The 18,268-nt window shown below is 42.7% G+C and overlaps 1 protein-coding gene across 13 annotated transcripts in view; it reads right to left on the bottom strand.

The window, feature by feature from the left end:
- The window catches only part of Mtd (TLD domain-containing protein mustard), a 177,419-nt gene that overhangs the window by 53,549 nt on the left and 105,602 nt on the right, over window positions 1–18,268 (bottom strand). For 9 of the 13 annotated variants that reach the window (XM_076904131.1, XM_076904114.1, XM_076904037.1 and 6 more), the window contains exons 2-3: window positions 15,843–15,911; window positions 14,248–14,354 (exon numbers count right to left, since the gene is read on the bottom strand). In XM_076904131.1, the coding sequence (XP_076760246.1) occupies window positions 14,248–14,354; window positions 15,843–15,911 (176 nt within the window). Of the gene's footprint in view, window positions 1–386; window positions 552–14,247; window positions 14,355–15,842; window positions 15,912–18,268 lie in introns of those variants that run through there. The other 4 variants (XM_076904140.1, XM_076904122.1, XM_076904055.1 and 1 more) reach the window with 2 other exon arrangements.

Below are 18,268 nucleotides of genomic sequence, written 5' to 3'. Positions count from 1 at the left end.
AAAGATCGACCTTTCGCAGTAAACTCGAACAATTATTTGTACACGTGTACGTATGCTACCCTCTCAATTTTAATTCGTCTCGTTAATACGTTCAGATACAATCATACAAATATAATCACAAAGAAATTGAAAACCGTGTAGAAGAAAAGAGAAATAAAAAAGCACGAGTGTAGCATACATATGTGTATTAATCAGTGTCCATGAACAGATTGAACGCTCGATTTGAGCGTTTTGAACAGCGCTCGTTAAACACGTTTCGAATGATTCGTTTGGTGAAATCCTATAAAATCGATTGCAGTTTCGCCTCGCATTCATCGAGTCTGTTCATCGAGTTTCGCGGTTACGATAACGGACTGCAACACCGATTAGACATCGTGTCGGAGTACCTATGCTCTCAATTAAATTATACTCGATCTTCTTGTAGTCCAGAGACGGGGAATCGCCGCTCAGAGAGAAATACACGACGTAGTCGTGGTATTTCTTCTCGTAGAAATAAATTCTGCTCGGCTCGTCGTCGAGGAACTCCCAGGACGAGGTGGACGCGGTCGAGCTGCTGTCCTCCGTCGTAGAAACCGATCGCGAGTCGTCGAAATGCCCGGTTGATTTCACCATTATTTTTAGTCTACGAACGCGTGCTCCACGTTTTCGATGATTAATTAAATGCGATTAAACGTCCACGTTCCACGTTGCTCATTCAGAATTAGTTCGTTTACTTCGTCGTCTGATCGTCTCGCACACGGTCTCTGATTAATAATTCAAATGAAGGGATCCAATAATTTCTGACAATTCAAGGTTCTCGATTGAAAGTATGGAGGGGTATTCTCCAGCGGAAGTTCTTGCATAGGTGGAAGATGTATCAACTTAGCTCTCAGCTACGGAATTAAAAACGAAAGGTCAAAGCAGTTGTCCAAAATCGTTTCTCCGGAATTTTGTAAAAAAGGAGAAGAACGTAACGAGATTGTAATTCCTCGAGCGAGCAAGTAAATTCGTTTCTCGTTAAAACTGCTGGACGACGCTGGATCTTAAACCGTGGCGTTCGTGGCAGCGAAATGCGAACGTCTCTCTGTGCTCGAACTCTCAAGCTGGGGTCGTAAAAAGGCAAGTCACAGGTACAGTTACGAAGTTCCGGAAACCAGCCGCGTGTGCTGGTATTATCGCCGCGCGAAGGACAAGCGGAGGAAAGCGAGTAATGGCGACGCACCCTGATTGACGGCGCCACGTTGGCCCATAAAAAATGACCGCTGGGACGCTCGCAAAGAAGTCGCGGAGCCGACCAACGACCTCGCGCACGGCGCGCATTTACGGGAAACCAGTCGAACACGTTCGCACGTTCGCACTGAGGATGGTCGACGAAGTTTTACTCGCACGAGAGACGCCTCGAGGGCGTTTCGTTGAAAAACATGGAATAGTGCAAGCACTGTGCATTGAAATCGCAACGAAACTGAGGTTCGGATAACGGATTAATGATCGTAGACGCTTTGTCTTCTTCTTGCTTCATTTTAGCCCCTTGCACTCGGCTCCTTAGTATTCTCCTTCATTTCGATAGGAAACTTCAAGGAAATATGCATTTCTAGAAAAGTTAGAGGAGACCAGAGTGCGAAGGATTAAACTTGTCCCCTAGTCTATTACTAAGAACACTACCTTTACCATTTTTAATACGCAAACCTATAATACCAATTCACGTTCGAATAGTTACAATTGCGAGTTAATATTCGGCTCGATTTAACGAATATCAGTAATATTAGCAGGACATGCTAGTCTCCGTTGGACTCGATCGAGAGCTAATTCTCGTCCCCAGTCTCCGTTCTCATATGTGAACTCGCGTTTTTTCAAAAAACGACGGGTTTCCAGATGCGCGTCATCGGAAATGGCGTCGCAGTGACGTGTACGGGGGTAAAACCCATCATGAGGAGAACACGCATGAGTAAGAGATCCTGAATGCAAGTCCTACGGGGACCGTTACTCGTGCATCCTCAAGCGAAGGATCCTCGCGTCCTCGTTCAACCAGCAACAAGTTACTCTTCCAACATTTTGTTTACATCGAAGCAACATTAATTAACCCCATCGATCCCTCAAATGCTTCACGCGTTTACCGTTTATTTCTTGAAATCAAATTGGAAACTGATTTTTTTTGTTCTCATTTAACGCGCTCGCACGACGAAGTCGGAGCAACGATGTAGTCGCTTAAATGGAATCGTGAAATGCGGATAGGTGGACGAATTTTGGTTTTCGATCATTTAGCGGGACGTTTGTACGCGTTTTATGATGGCACTTCGGAAACGTGTACCGTGGAACGTTATTGTGTAGTCGCGTCGAGAGGCGATGGGATCGCGCACAACTTTTTATTGATATCCCATGTAGCTTGGAGAAGGATTGCTCGGTGCTTTTGTTGCTTGCAATCGATGCTGTTACTTATCCTCTATTTCCAATCGAAGTGATAAAGTTTGCGCTGTTCGAAGTGAAATGGAACCAAAATGGTCCCACTAGACTACGTTGCTACGGTATGAACAAAATGCTGCTACGAGTTAATGCTTTCTGGATATATTTTCGAGACACTAGTTGAAATAGCGTATTTTTCTAAGTCACATAGCCAATAAATTGGCTTCCAATGCTCTAATCTGTATTCTTATCAGAAATCTTAAAGCATAGTAGACACCATCGTTATCGCTAGAATTTTTAGCATCAACGTTGCATCGAAAATCCAACAGGTTCTCGCAAGAATCCGATCGCTCGATGGGACTTAATAAATTCCCTCTTAATCGGGTATTCCAATTAGCAATATCGAAACGAGACGACTTCCCGTTTCCAGTCCTCGTCGAGGCATAATTAACAGCAAAACTGAACCTGGCACCCTCGGCCTCAATTTGTCAGCGATCCTCGCGAGTGACACCACCCATCGATCGTTTAAGCGATAATCGCGGTTCGATTGCGTCGATCGATCGACAAATTGGACGCGATCGATCCCGAACCGGCGTGACGCGATCGTTTGCTCCTGTTTCGCTGGATGAGTCGGCGACTGGTTCCGCAGAACCCGTTCCTACGCGTTCACCTCGTGTTCGACTGATCGATTTCGAAACACTTCCGAGAAATTGATTTCCACCGGCTCGAGGGAATCGCGTGCGTGGTTACGCGTTCGTTACCGCGCGATTCCAACGGGAGAACTCGATGGAAACTGGGCAGATCAGTTGTCTCGATGGACGCTGGAAGCATCTTCGCATACGCGAACCAGAGACGCAACTATTTAGAAAAATACTATTTTATTCGAATTTTTATAATATTTCGTTGAAAAAATTTAAAAAGAAATGGCCTCAGATTGGTGTACATATTTCCAAGTTATTCGAATGCATTTAATATTCGAGTAATACTAGGTAGATTATTACAATTCGATGCTGTTAAGAATGAAAAGTTGACAAAGTTTAATTATCAAAGAATTTCGAGAGATTCACGTTCGAACAAACTTCCTAATGTCCGAGTAACGTCTGTGTCCCAAGTTTGATCATGTCCCCCAACGAGTCCGTTAATTAAAGGTTTTCACTGGCGAAACGCCGTGACCTTCGACGAGCGAAAAAGAATAGTCGCTTATAGATAAAAAAAGGAGGACTTATCCCTGCGCCAAAGGGTTAAGATTCATAAATTTTGGTCGAGGACGAAGAAAACCGGATTTGGGTGTGTTCTCGTACCGAACGACCTTGCCTCTTCCTTGAACAAGTTTTTGAGGATATCTATCGTCCTCCGTACAACTTCTCTCCCTTACATTTCCCATTGATCTTTGCACGGAGACTACGAGGCGGTATTTTATCGCCGTTTCTCCACGTTTAACTAATTCATTAAAAAAAAAAAAAAAAAAAAAAAAATGAAAAAATACTTTCGTATATATACATACTTGAATTCGAGACGTACAATTTTATTATCCGGAATTTCCTATTCTGTATTTGCTCAGCCAGATCCTCGCGATCTTATCGGGGAGCGCGATAAACAGCAACGAAGTTAAAAAATGATAAATCGATAAGGGAGTTCGTGTGCGTAGAGAAACACGTGCACGAATACACGCGCGAATCGTTCATTCGCTGATCGATTTTCCATTTGAAAAATGAAGTGATTCCTTAATACGCGTATCTGTGATTGCTTTCTCGAGCCTCTTGTAAAAAGTCTCTTATCTAGATTGACAATCGTGGATGGAGACAAACAGATATCAGGTGAATGTTTTTTTCAAGGCTGTTTTGGTAGTTAGAAATATTCAAATAAAAATAAGATTCCTCTAATTGAATGACATCTAAAATTGTAAGATAACATTCTTTTTCGCTCGTTTAAGGCCGGTGAAAACCTTTAATTAACACACGAGGGGACTCGTCGAGGTCGATTTAAATTTCTTATCATTCTATTTCTACCATTTCTGTATTTAACTTTACACTAAAAATGAGAAAGGAAAGAATTATATATCTGTACGATCGAAGTCGAATCGAAACCACCCTCCTCCAGATCGATCCTCAAGCTCGAATTTCTCGAGAAAAATGAAGAACCTCGATCGAGAATCAAAAATGAACACACATGGATAGCAGCTGGAGTTCGAAACAGAATGCTAATAACTTTCTACCACGAGCAGTAGCGATCGTTCGCGTAGGTCAGCCTTGAGGGCTGCGGTCGACATTGACTCGCTCTTAGGATGCTTCGTGAGTCTCAGCGAAGCGAATAAATGACTAGGAAACCGAGCGAACAAGAGTTATGAATGTATTCACTGATTAGCAATCTGAATTTGCAAATAAATCGACTACAAAAGTCTCTAATGGTCCCGCATTACCCATACCTATCGAAGAAAACATATATTTCATTCATAAATGTACACGATACGTTAGACCATCGTCAGATTTACCATATCACTTGTTTCATGTCTCCTTTAAATGACTCTTTGGAAACTATCATCTGTTCTAACAAGGAATTAATACTATAAATTGCTAATTTTTAATCCTTCGACTACCATCGACTCCCGAAGTCGCGTAGAAAACTTGCGCTTCCGATAACTGTAAGCGCGTAATGCCAAAATGCAGAATGCAAAGAAACGATAAGTGTCAGTGCTCTTGAAAAAGTAAAACGCTCTGTTCGACTGTAGTAACAATTTATAAATTGTGAATTATTTCACACGATTCTTATCTTACTTTACACTTGATCTCCTCCATTTTAATTTCCTTTCATTGAAATCAATTTTTGCCATTTTTCCATGGCTTCCACGTTGCCTTTTAAGATACCAGAGCGAAGATAAACCCTGCATTAGATTAACATATGATACGACCAAGTCAGGTGATAGTAATAACATCACGTTTGAACGTTACTACCTTTTAATTTTCTTTCCTAGGTTATGGAAACGATAAGATACAGGCTAATATTTACGATGAATCACTTCCTCTGGAAATTACTATTTGCGATAAACGTTTGGGAAAAATAGCCAAGTCCGCGTTCAGGTGATATGAAAAATTGAATGTGAATATTGACCAGAAGAAAGGGACGAAGCTATTAATAGCTGAAGAATGTTAAATACATCGTTCACTTCGATTCTAGCGGTACGAAATAATGATCGACACAACTGTATTATCCGATTTCGCGTGTTTCGATGAATATTCATGGCGACTACTTAACAACGCCTGCAGCCAACTCTCTGAGTCATTTTCAATCCGACCGTATGTTCACTTTTCCTCGAGAAAGATCTTCAAGGCGTAAAACGAAAAAAGTTGCTGTTACACATGATTTTTTAGTTAAGAGAAAACTTATCGAAATGAGTTTTCACATATTGATACGTGAATTTGAAGAGAATCTTTACAATTTTTGCTCGTCCAATAAGATTAGATAGATAAATATTAATATTCTGACATTTAGATACCATTTTGAGGGAATAAGGATAAGCGTCGGATAAACCTTGATTTCAAGTAAAACTTTTAACCTGCTGGTAAAAGTAAACGGCAGACGATTAAACTAGCGATGCGTATTTTGGTAACATTTGGTATATTTTCTGGAATTTTTATACCTTCGTGTATCTTTATCGTAGTCTGACTCATCGCTGCTTTGTACCTGTGCGAGTCCCCTACTTATTTCTTGCTTCTCGCATCTACAATTACTGCAAATATTTCGCTAACTAACTGTCATTGTTTTGCCCAAAAATAGCCCTCTGACATTTCAAGAACCTTGAAAGAAAACTAATTAATTCTTCATCGAGAAAGTCGACTATGTACACTCTTCTGTAGCCATTGTACCATTTACGGGGTGTGTTAGATCAAAGTTGCGACGAACTGAGATAAATTACAAGCAACATTACAAAAAGCGACCATCATAAATGTAATTAAATACTGAAGACTGTTCCAGACCCTTTCCTGTTATTTATCGATGCGAATTCTGGTACCAATTTTACCAAGCAAGAATTAAAAACAATATTCGAACGCTTTCTACGCGTTCATGCGACAGACTTACACTTGCACCACGTACATTGTGAAGCCATTTTTATACTAGTAGAATTGCTAATCGTCAAAGAAAAATACATCGGCAATGATATTTACTGAACGCGCCTTTCTAAAGCAAATCGAACTAACGCGTTTACCAACGCGTATTTCGAGCGATGTTTCTCTCCTCGGCTGTACTTCGAAGAGAGAAATACTCTGAATGGTATCGAGTATCAGAAATTCTGCTCCGAGTCTCGATTAAATTAGAGATCGTCAAAACAAGAAGAGGCAACACTTCCAACTACTCGCTGCGCCGCTCGTTCTTATCCATCGTCAAGCTGATATGTTCAGAATCGTTTTCGTAGAAAACGCTGACACTCTGCTCTCTCCTGTTTCAATATGCGCTTTGCCTGCGAAATCGTGTCGCAGAGGAATTCTGAAACGGTCGAGATGCTTCTCGACGAAAGTCAGAAAGAGGAATACGATACAATAAATTTCGTCGACTTGTTATGACTCTGGCGTTATGCTCGATGTTGAAACATCGAACGTACTTTCCTCACTTTCGGCGCAAACGTTTAGGTAAAGCGGACAGGCACGTTTTTCACGTACTTTAGAAGAGATACGTGCATACTTTGGTTGCAGTTCACTTGGCGAAATGAAGCAGAAATTGTTCCGACTGTTTGTACATTTAATTAACGAGAGAAGGATTTTAATCGCGCTTGAAGATCGATCGAACAGAATAGCGTGTAACGTGTTATCGCTATCGATAGAATGTCTACCAGTGCTAATTGAAATAGCAAATGTTCTCGACAGACACTGGCCATTTTTGTTGAAGAACGTCTAACGGCCGAACGATTCGATGCACGCCAGAAAGAACGTTGTTACATCTCAAATCGCAAATAGGATTTGTCTATCCGCACTTCTTTACGTTACGCGAGAACCAAAGAAGCATTCGTGCACTGTCGATTCTTGATTTCGATCGAAAACATCTTTTCCAGAGTGGCGCGAAGCTAAAATCTAATCGCGCCAGAATAGTGCGTGGCAATCTACCTTTCAATCGAGACGTATTCAAGAGACACGGGGTACGAAGAAAGATATCGTTTCGCGATTTATGAAACCTTCTTCCAGCTAGTCTTCGAGAGTCACCAACCATTTCGTGTAACAACAGCAGCAACGAGAGTAAACAGATCGGTTTATTCAGAACTCCAAGCATACTTCCACCGTTCCATCCACGATGCAACTTAAAGATACGCGCGAATGCAATTGAAAATGAACTTCAATCGAAAGAACTTACGATATCTTCCATTATTATTTCTCTTTAAAAGTCTCTTTAAAAGTCCTGTCTTGAAACTAGACTGAACCAAGCCAGTAGTGAACGTCACCTTTACCACTCCGTATCCACTTTACGAAAGCCATTAGCTACAGGACAAAGTAATACCGTCGACGACCTACCTGTTACGTAAAACTCTATCAAGAAAATAAAACTGCTTCATTCAGTACTAACTACGAATACATTCCAGCACCCATAGCGTACCACGATCGCTCGATCATAAAAACAGCTGATGTCTCGCGTGAACCATCGATCCAGCTCGAAAAGCACGGACACAAGCGGCCAATCCGCGGAGAACCGACAATCGCGAACAGAATATCGTAACACGGTTTGAAGAGGAATAATTATCCACCAAGCAAGAATCTCGCTGAACAATGCCAGTAACCGAGTAAAAGCGAAAACCGGTCAAGTTAAACGAACGGGTTTACGCGCAGCTCCTTCGTGACGCGTTCAAGGTGACAGCGGCGGCCATCGTGATCGAACGCGACGCCGATCTACAGCGGGAGAGGAAACCGAGAGGATCGCTTCGAACTCCTGTCGCAGATGTCACCGCACACTTCGTAAACGCGGCCACGCTCGATCAGCTTGCACCGATTTTTTGGCGAACGGTACCGGAACGGAACCGTGAGACTGACTGCTAAGAAATTAGGAGCGTCGACGTAAATTCCGTGGTCGAGGACGCGTCCGTTTCGCGGCCTGGCTGCAACTACGCGCACCAACTCCACGGCTAACCGGTGTACGCTGCTGTTTGTCGGCGTCGCGTCATCGTTGGCGCGATTATTTAATTTCGATACAAGCGTCCCGCCGCTTATCGCCAGTTTCTGCGGACGATTACGCGGCGGATCGACTCTCGACGGTTTAATCGGGTGCTTCGAGCGGAAACGAGACCGCGCTCGAGGAATCTCTCGAATCGGATGGCGAATATAAGAGATTTCGATATTTCATCGAACGCGAACAGGATTATACGGGGTGAGTTACCCCTGTACGGAGTGCTACGATATTAAAGAGTTCTCTGACATTTTCGTCTGTCGCGCAGAGATTCCAAGGAATCGCGTAATCGTTGAGTGAAATTGAAAGATGGGTACAGCTTTTGTACAGGACGATGTAACCGCGTCAGCCACATTTTTACGCGAGAGAAAGCAGCTTAATCTCCTGGATTAAACGTGATTTAATTAGACGTTTTGTGTATCGATGATTGGCTTAAGAACCACTGCGCGTTACGCGATATGCCTCGAATGTCCTATGAAACCAGCTCCGTTTCACTGGATCCGTATCATTGGATCTACCATTGAACACCGCCATAAGCAATACCGTATTGGATAATGATCTCCAACGACCTGTTTTCGCGTCACCTGCAAAACTGACGCTACATCTGTTCGATTTACTCGATTCCTGGATTAATTGGCATTCAAATTTCTTTCAGACAGACTCGTTATTTCACTTGAAATGGAACTTTTTCATATAATCAATTCTTCCTGGATTTTGCTCTCATCTCGGATTAAATGGTAACAGTTCGCGTTCCGTTTAATTGGAACGGGTGAATACACGTATTTAGAAACGCGCCGCTATCGTTCGACCAATCAAACAATTCGAGCAAATTGATTTCCATCGCGCGTCGCGACGCGAACACTTCGCGGAAGGATACCTGGATCTAATTTCCAGCGGAAAATTCTCATATCGGGGTAATTTAAATTCCCGATAATTAGGAAGAACGTTTGATCGCCAACTCTCGCCTCGCTAATTAATGAACAGCCGAACTTCGCTGATTAAATGAAACGAGCCAGTTCGTCGGAGGTAGAAATTTCATTAACGAGCACGCGGAAGCGATTTTTCGAGGACACGAGTCGATTTTCAATCGCACACTAGGAAAGCCAACAAATTGAATGGTCCGTATTTAAATCTATCTTTTGGTCTACCAAAACGGTTTACCAAAAAGGTTAGTACAGAAATTCTGAACGATCGGTTCAGGTTAGATTAGTCGATCGAATTAATGAACGAATAATATACAAAGCAGAAAAAAGGCAGTATTAACTCTTAAGTACTATTCGCGTGTCGTGTCGCGAAAGAATCTTGCATCGAGAGATTCCATAGCCCTTCGTATTTAAATATCGAACAAAAATCTACCAAAACGGTTTACCAAAAAAAGGTCAGTACAGAAATTTTGAACGATCGATTCAGGTTAGATTAGTCGATCGAATTGACAAACGAATAATATACAAAGCAGAAAAAAGGCAGTATTAACTCTTAAGTACCATTCTCGTGTCGTGTCGCGAAAGAATCTTGCATCGAGAGATTCCATAGCCCTTCGTATTTAAATATCGAACAAAAATCTACCAAAACGGTTTACCAAAAAAAGGTCAGTAAAGAAAAATTTTGAACGATCGATTCAGGTTAGATTAGTCGATCGAATTGACAAACGAATAATATACAAAGCAGAAAAAAGGCAGTATTAACTCTTAAGTACCATTCTCGTGTCGTGTCGCGAAAGAATCTTGCATCGAGAGATTCGATAGCCCTTCGTATTTAAATATCGAACAAAAAGGGATGAAAATCCCGACCAGTGAAGTATGAGCAACCAAGGAAGGAAACGACGACCCGGATAATTGAGACGAGCGTGAATTAATCACGTTCAGCTGTAATTGTTACCCGTCTACTCTTGTTTGCGATGATTCAATCGGTCCCAGGACGTTTCCCGCCTTTTGTCCTTTCAAGCTTTCCACCGAGACGCGTGCAGAATTTCACCGCAGGCTTTCACGAGCGGCCCAACGACTTCCATTCGCGATTCAATGCAAATCGAGAGGTCTCAGGTTCTCGCTTCCGCCTGCGAAGTTTCTTTGCGACGCGGTGCGTTTCGTAAGAAAATCTGCTACAGTCGAACAGGTTCCACGTTTAATTCCTCGGAAACGTTCTGTGGAAACAGATGCGGCACACGTGTCCACCTTCGAATGTCGTAAAAATGATCGTTGATATACATATATATTCCAGCATGAACGGGTGATTGTAAAACTGTCGCAGCTAATGATATTCTATACGCTGCCATAAGCAGAACCTGGTTGAATATCTTGGTTAAATGGACATTGATATCATGCGAAATTATTTGAAGAATCGTGCGCACCTTTTCGAACGCTGTTTAATACCGTTCAAGTAAATACGTTCGACGTGTAAATATAATTTTATAGCCGAGGACGCAGGGGAGCTGTAACGTTCAAAGACTCCTAGTGACGTGATCGCGAACGCGCAAACGGAGATTGAAGGTGCATGGTTGAAATTACTTAACGTCCCAGTGCAAAGTAAACTGGAATTTCGTGGATAGCTTGCATCGCGCGCGGTGCATAACAGAATGTTAGTATTTTCGAGTCTGTTGGCCCAAGGAGGAGATTGCGATTCTGGAAAGGCCCCCGAAATATTTAGCCAGGATTGTTTGGGAAACACGCGTGCAACGATTCAGTTGAATTACATCTCACAGACCAATTAAATTTAACAGCGCGCGTACTTAACTAAAAATAAGTGGAACTCGCGCGTTCTGAACTCGATTCGATTGAACGCTCGATCCATGCTCGATCGGGATTAGACATAATTGAATTGAATTGAATTTCAAGTCGTTTCATTCAAGATCGATTCAATTAAATTGGAAATCGTTACAGTTTAAATTTAACTCGAGCACGATCCGACTCGAGTCACGTTCAACTTTAACAAATTTAACTTGACCAAACTTGCGTTCGGTTCGATACAATTATTATTTAACTCCATCCATTAAAACTTACTCTAATTATCGTCTAACTCGACTCGATACTCGTTCTCTTCTTACAATTGTAGAGAAGTGCCTGAAAAATTCCCTAACCGCTACAATAATTAGATAAATTCCCAAATAATCTGGCAGAAATTCGCACGATCCTCGTTCGACGAATTCCTATCATCGAAACGATATTTTATTGACGCGCGAGTTGTCGTTCTCGGCAGTTCACGTCGAGATTCCACGTTTAATAAAGTGTGCGATTTAAATTTGCCGCGTAAACTGAGCTCGATGGAACCAACGCGCCTGTTATATATGCAACCGATCGCTCGCCAATTATCCGTTTAATGAAACGGTAACGAGAACTTAATCGCGGTTGGCTTTCGTATCGAATCCCCGTTCATTTCGATATCGTCCTGCCTGGTCGCTCGTGCGAAACGTTCGATCGATCGATGGGTTCGATTCGCAGCTCGAAATTGGAAGACGCGATTTATTCGGGTCCATTTAGGAGAACGAGCCGCGAGCACGAGTTGGTTCGCTCGAGATGTTAAATATCGATTCGAAAAACGATGATCGAACGTTGTCACGAGTTCGCGAGAATTCTTTTAATAAAGAGCTACCTGGATCTGGGTAAACTGTACTTCGATTACAAGCATTTCACTCGAGAACATACACGACGTTCGAGCACATGCACAATCGACGTGATGGCACGAAATTTACCGCCCGTTTAATCTTAATTCTCAGCGTCCAATACGTCGACTAAAACAGCATCCTATTTCAATTAAGCTTAACTTCGCGAGCTTCATCAAGTTCCTCGAGCAACATAATCTACAGCCATTACGCGCTTGCTAGAGACACTATGTTATGTCACAGCGTCGACCGTTTAGCTGGTGACGAATAAATGATACGACGCTACCATAATTATTAGAGGACTGTACTTTATTGATCGTACGTTTAATACTAGAGATTGCTAAGAACCGTTCTAGAGGCAAAAATTACGTGGAACTAACAAAAGTCCGCCTCAAAACCCTCGATCACCCGAAGGTATCGAGTGCACCCTTAGTTGACGTACACGTGAATTTCGTGCACCCTAACCTTCGACCATAGCAAGCAATAAATCGAAAGAAACACCTCGACTCGAAGATTCCAACAACGAAACGAAAGTAGAATGTGAAACCTTTAATTAGACACGTGTCAGAAGGAATAAAGATAGCTTATTGCGAAACGTGAACGAGTTTACACGGAAATCACACGGAAAGGAAGGGTCTCGATCGATGTCAACCCCGTGCGACATTGGCAGACACCGATGGACCTTTAATTTTGATGTTTCAAGGCTCGACGCACCTTTACACGCGTGAGTGCAACCGAAGATCGAGAGTTCGCCTGAGAGACATCGAGTCTCGAGCGGTTCGAAGATTTCCACGGCGATCGATCGACGGAAAAATCGACGGGAAGCGCATCGCGGATAAATCTCGCGTGGGGAATGTCAATTAATGGCGTGCGCGCGCGAAGCGATCGATCAAACGATTGCCTGGCGGTTGTGCCAGTTTCAGAAAGTAAGTCAATGTGATTCGCGCGAGTAAGGTTGCGTACGCGACGCCCAGCGTCTACGATCGACGGAGGCCTTCGGTCCGCGCGATCTATCGCGATCTACGCGACCGCCACGATTAGCCTTTCCTGCGATCGACTCGAAATTTCCTAGTCGTTACGCGACTTCCGCGTCTGCGCCTGGCTACGCATCGTTGACGATGTCCACTTCCGTTTTTCATATTTACGAAATCAAAGGAACAACGGTACTAACTCGTAGGCTAATTACATTTTCCAGTACTCGACGACAATGTTTTTGTTAAAATCGCAAAGGAAGACGAACATTCTGGCATTTTAACGAAGCTTCAACCCTTTAAATTCCCACAAGGGGTGCGCCATCATTCTTTAACGTTACTGACGCGACACTCCAACGGTTTAATTCATCGATACCCATTCTAGCAGAAAATCAAGGTACCTCGATTTAAACGAAGCGCTCGAATAAATTCGTTTTAACGAGCACTGTGCGTGCAGCTCAACCACGCCCACCAGGATTCATTTGGTCGATTGTTCGCGCGCACACGCGTGTTATCACCCCGATCGATCGCTTTCGACTTTCACCAGACCTTTTTTCCGCGCCCCAGTGAAAATTGCCTTTTTCGTCCGTCGATAAGCCACGGCGCGAATACTTTGTTTCGATACACGGTTTATAAATTAGAACCTGGCGAAAGAAATTGCTGATCGATCGTTCGAGATACAGCGGGCTATCCTGTAAACGAACCCACACCCAGTGAAATTCACTCGCGTGCGATGCATAAATTAAACTTAAATTAAAATGCCTACAGGTAATTGGGAACATCGCTACGATATCAAATTCGTGGCGTATCGATACTGCGCGCGTTATCTTTAAATACGTATACATTCTGTAATTAAACAAAGTTCTACAACGTAAGACACGTATCATCATCCCCCTGTAGATCCATTTTACGATTATACGATGTTTAAACGCATTAGTAATCAAGCTTCGATCGAAACCACTTGCAAGTAAAAAATCATCCCTTAAAGTGGACTAAAGTTACAATTCAATTACTTTTTCATTTCTCTCGCCCCAGTAATTCAGAGAGACATTATCGTGCCGTTACGATAACGACAAGTTGCGACAAACTAAATGGTAATTTGACAAATATTCGAGTTTAAGACGTTCCAGTCTAGAGTCTATGATACAGATTACTCACCCTTGGTGAATTCGTCGACCGACTCGAATCGTCCTTCGACCTTGTTCTTCGAGGAGTCCCAGTCGAAAGGCGCGGCGAACCCGTGGTCCACGCTGCGGCTCTTGCTCCTACGAAAGAAGGAAGGTCAATCAAACGATCAGAAGAACGCTGCTGCTCGCTTTCACCTTGTCCTCTCCCTCTCCGCTCTAAAATCGTGCTCGTAGCCGTCGCGAGTTTCGAAATCCCCCGTCGCGAACGCGTCCCTTCGTTTCTTCGAAACACGCAACGACCGCGGCCGTCGTCGATGCGAGACGCGATGCAATTTCGCGATTCAACGAGCCATGCGTCGCGTAAACGGCGCCCTGCAAGACGGATCCGCGAAACGAACACTCGACTGCCGACAATGGAGCTTCCGTCAATGAAATTACCAGCCGCGAAAATCGAAATAATAGATTTCATGAATGGAAGAGCGGGGAGGCGCGAACGAGCGACGCGACGTCGCAACAAGTTACATCCGTTCGCAATTTTATGGACGCTCATTTATGGATCTTTACGCAACGCGTTTCTGTTATGCGCTTTTATAGTTGCGATGTCCACTTTGGAAGTCAATTTAATACTCTTTTTTCTTTCCTGCGATGACGCATCGATGATATCTCCTATGCAATTTTAATGGCGAAGGTAGTCGAGATAGTCGTGGGTGCCACTTGTTATCAGTAGCTGTCATATTTCAACCCCTTGCGTTAGGTAGCGCTTCAAAATTCTCTGTTATAATCATTCATTAAGGACAGAGTTTAAATTTCGATCGTATCAATATTAAAAAGGTTATTGCCGATGCAACTGATGTTCCAAATTATTTGAAAGAGTAATATTATAGTTGCACCCCAATTGCAAAGGGTGGATATCGCAAGATATCACAGTCGATCCTCCTATAACGCGTAGCTAAAATTGCGACAGCCTTCCCAATTTTCAATATATACTAAATTATATCTTGCCTTTTGTATTTATGAAATTTTGGGGTGTGTGATTCTATTTGCATGCGACTGGATGTGTACGTGGAATCTTAGGACGACAGGATAAATTTCGCAACCGAGATGCGAAAGAAGAGTGTTTAGAACCGAGCGACAGGACCTGGCGACAGGATCGTGCGACTGAAGATGATGAGGAATCGATGCATGGAGAACAGGATGAATCTGAGGAACGAATGAAGGCAGTTAGTAACGAACAGCGACAGAGTGATTAATAGCGACTGTTAGTTAATAAAGTATACTCTTATATATATCAGTGGACGTGGAAATTGTTTCTCGCCTAACCACGCATAATTTCCCGCAAAACGTTATTTCATAACCGTATGCATTAAGTCTCGATGTTCTGAGAATGTAATTTTTTATGTAAGTGATTTGTATTTTACTTACTTCTGAGTTTCTTATAGCGTGGTTTCTATATAAGGTGGTACGAATCGATCGTGTTGTAGGAGGATCGACTGCATTACGATTATTACAATGCTGGTTGTTTTTTAAGCTAAACAGACAGCGCATAGCTTTCCTCTAACTGCATACAGGATTTGGAATTAATTGTAAAGCCTCTCGTGTGTTGGAGTTATTTAAAACGGTACGTACCTGAAGTAAGAGCCTGTGAGGTTCTCTGTGGATCTCGAATGGGGGACATCCTGGGACATTCGCCTGGATCTACGGTGCAACAAACAATCCAAAACGACAGCAGTGAGATCACATGCAACTACGTGCGAGAATGCTTGAAAATCAAATCAATAGAAATTATAATTAGGGACTAGCCGGCCAACGTGACCCAGAAACGAATGAACGGATTCTCTTCGTTCGAATTCGCGGTCATTTGTCTCTGAATTTAAGGAGAACCGTGGCAGAATCGAATGGATGTAAAATAAAAAGCTGACAAGCGATTCAAATTTTCATCTCAACAGAACACAGACATTTTTCCTCGCGCAAGCTGAAATTCTTGGATATACAATAGCAATTGAATACTGTGTTCATGCGATTAAGTCTAATTAATACTTTCCTGTGTAATATTTCATATATGGATCACATGTATGGCTATCGATGCAATAGTGGTCCCACATGATTCACAATTTTCAGTGAACTGATCATTTAACCTAACTAATAAATATCATCGTAATTACATTAATTACATAAATTACATGAGTTTCATTATTATTATCGAAGGATGCAAATGAAATGATTTTTATAAAAATTATGTCACATTTTTTAGTTGGACCACTAAAGCTCTAACAGTTCATTGGATATTAAAAAATAGAGTCCGTCGCAAAGTTCCTGAGATTTCCATGAACTGACACCTATTTTTCAATTTAAAACGCTTTCATCGTACACGTACCACTTTCTCATCAACGTCCAAAGTTTCATCGACCACTAATTCCGCGAATTAAACGTTACAGTTCCAAGCATAGCCACGGATAGTCGTCTTTGGTCACGTTCGTCCATTTATCCGCGGTCGACATTTGCATGACAAGTATTATAATACGTATGTACAGTTGGTCTCATAACGTACCGTAATCCCCTACGTGTAATTACTTATAGTCACGTAAAATAGAGACGCCCAAGATTAATTGCACGACGCGAAGTCACGTATAACAATCGATGACTGCACGCTCTCGTCTACAGTCGAATGAAAAACTGCATCAATAACTGTATTGCTGGTATAATGATACACTTCCTCGAGCAAATCGAATAAAATATTACCCAAACGTTAAATTCATAAATCGTAGTCGAACGAAAGTAGTACAATCGCTCATTGATCTTAATTCGCAGCGCTGATTAGTCGCGGATATAATTAATTATAATAAGAAACAGAGGTATGCACGTATAAATATTCAACTCTCGAGCATCGACGTGGTGGTTGCCGCGTAACAACGAGAAAGAGCGGACTCGACGTTTCTACGTGGATCCAAGCGGAAAGAACCGGATGGCGAGGAATCCGTGGACGTAACCGTAACTACCAGATCCGGATGAATCGAAACGACAGGTCGCAGCAGCCGGCGCTAATTGCCTGGGACGGTTTAATTCGATTACCAAGCCCTGTCTCGACGAGTCCGCTCGTTACCGCGTTTATTTCTATTTTCGAGCCGCGCGTTTCCACCGCTGGCGACGGACACCCCTGCAGGATCGTCCCTGTCGGATCACCTTTTCACGGTGAAACCAAGTGGCCACTTTCGGTTCCCATCTGGGAACACTCGTTTAATAATTCGCGCGGTACTCCTGCCCTCTCGTTTCGAGTTGCGAGCCAATGAAAACGCGTAGTTCAAGTTTTCTGGGGTTTCAAGCACGCGTCCTTGGTTGTTAAAGGGGTGGTTTATGACAAAAACACGGTGTCGTCCGAGTGACACACACGACGCAGACTTATTTCCATGCTTTTGTTCGAAAAGGACCAAAGTAGCCTTGTCACTGTTCGTTTTTAAAACACGAGGAGAGAGAAAGAGAAAGAAGAGAGAAGAATGACATCCTGTGCTACAATTAGAAAACTACAAGTCGAAGAGATCGAAAAAGAGAAATCGTGTGCTTGTGTTTAGAAATAAAAATCTAATTTTTTACGTATATACCGTTAAAGAGCTTAAAGAGATCGAAGATCAAAGAAGTTAAACTCGAGTCCATCTTTGGTAACGATAGAATCTCGTTTAGAAATGGTGTCACTGATTTCAATCGATTTTAAGTGGTACAAGCGTAGCAAGGATCAGCCCTATGCAAATCAGCGAACCAGCAAGCAGAAATCATAGCACCGCGATATCCTACCCCGTTCATCGTCTGCCAATCAATTATTCGCACACAAAAACATCTTATTAATAATAAAATCCCGTTTAAAAACAGTCTCGCTGTCGCTCGTTAGATTTCAAGTAGTACAAGCGCGTCTACGATCAGTCGTATACAAACGAAGCAAAAGGGCGTACAGCGAAACGTACCACGTCGCGATATTTTACAACATCCCACAGACACTGCGGACGGAAACCTCGTCTCCCAGCGATGTTTCAACGCACGGACGGAAAAGTTCGCGCATAAAC

Source organism: Xylocopa sonorina, chromosome 1 (assembly GCF_050948175.1).
Source record: "Xylocopa sonorina isolate GNS202 chromosome 1, iyXylSono1_principal, whole genome shotgun sequence".
Lineage (NCBI taxonomy): Eukaryota > Metazoa > Arthropoda > Insecta > Hymenoptera > Apidae > Xylocopa > Xylocopa sonorina.
This window is presented reverse-complemented; position numbering and strand designations above follow the sequence as displayed.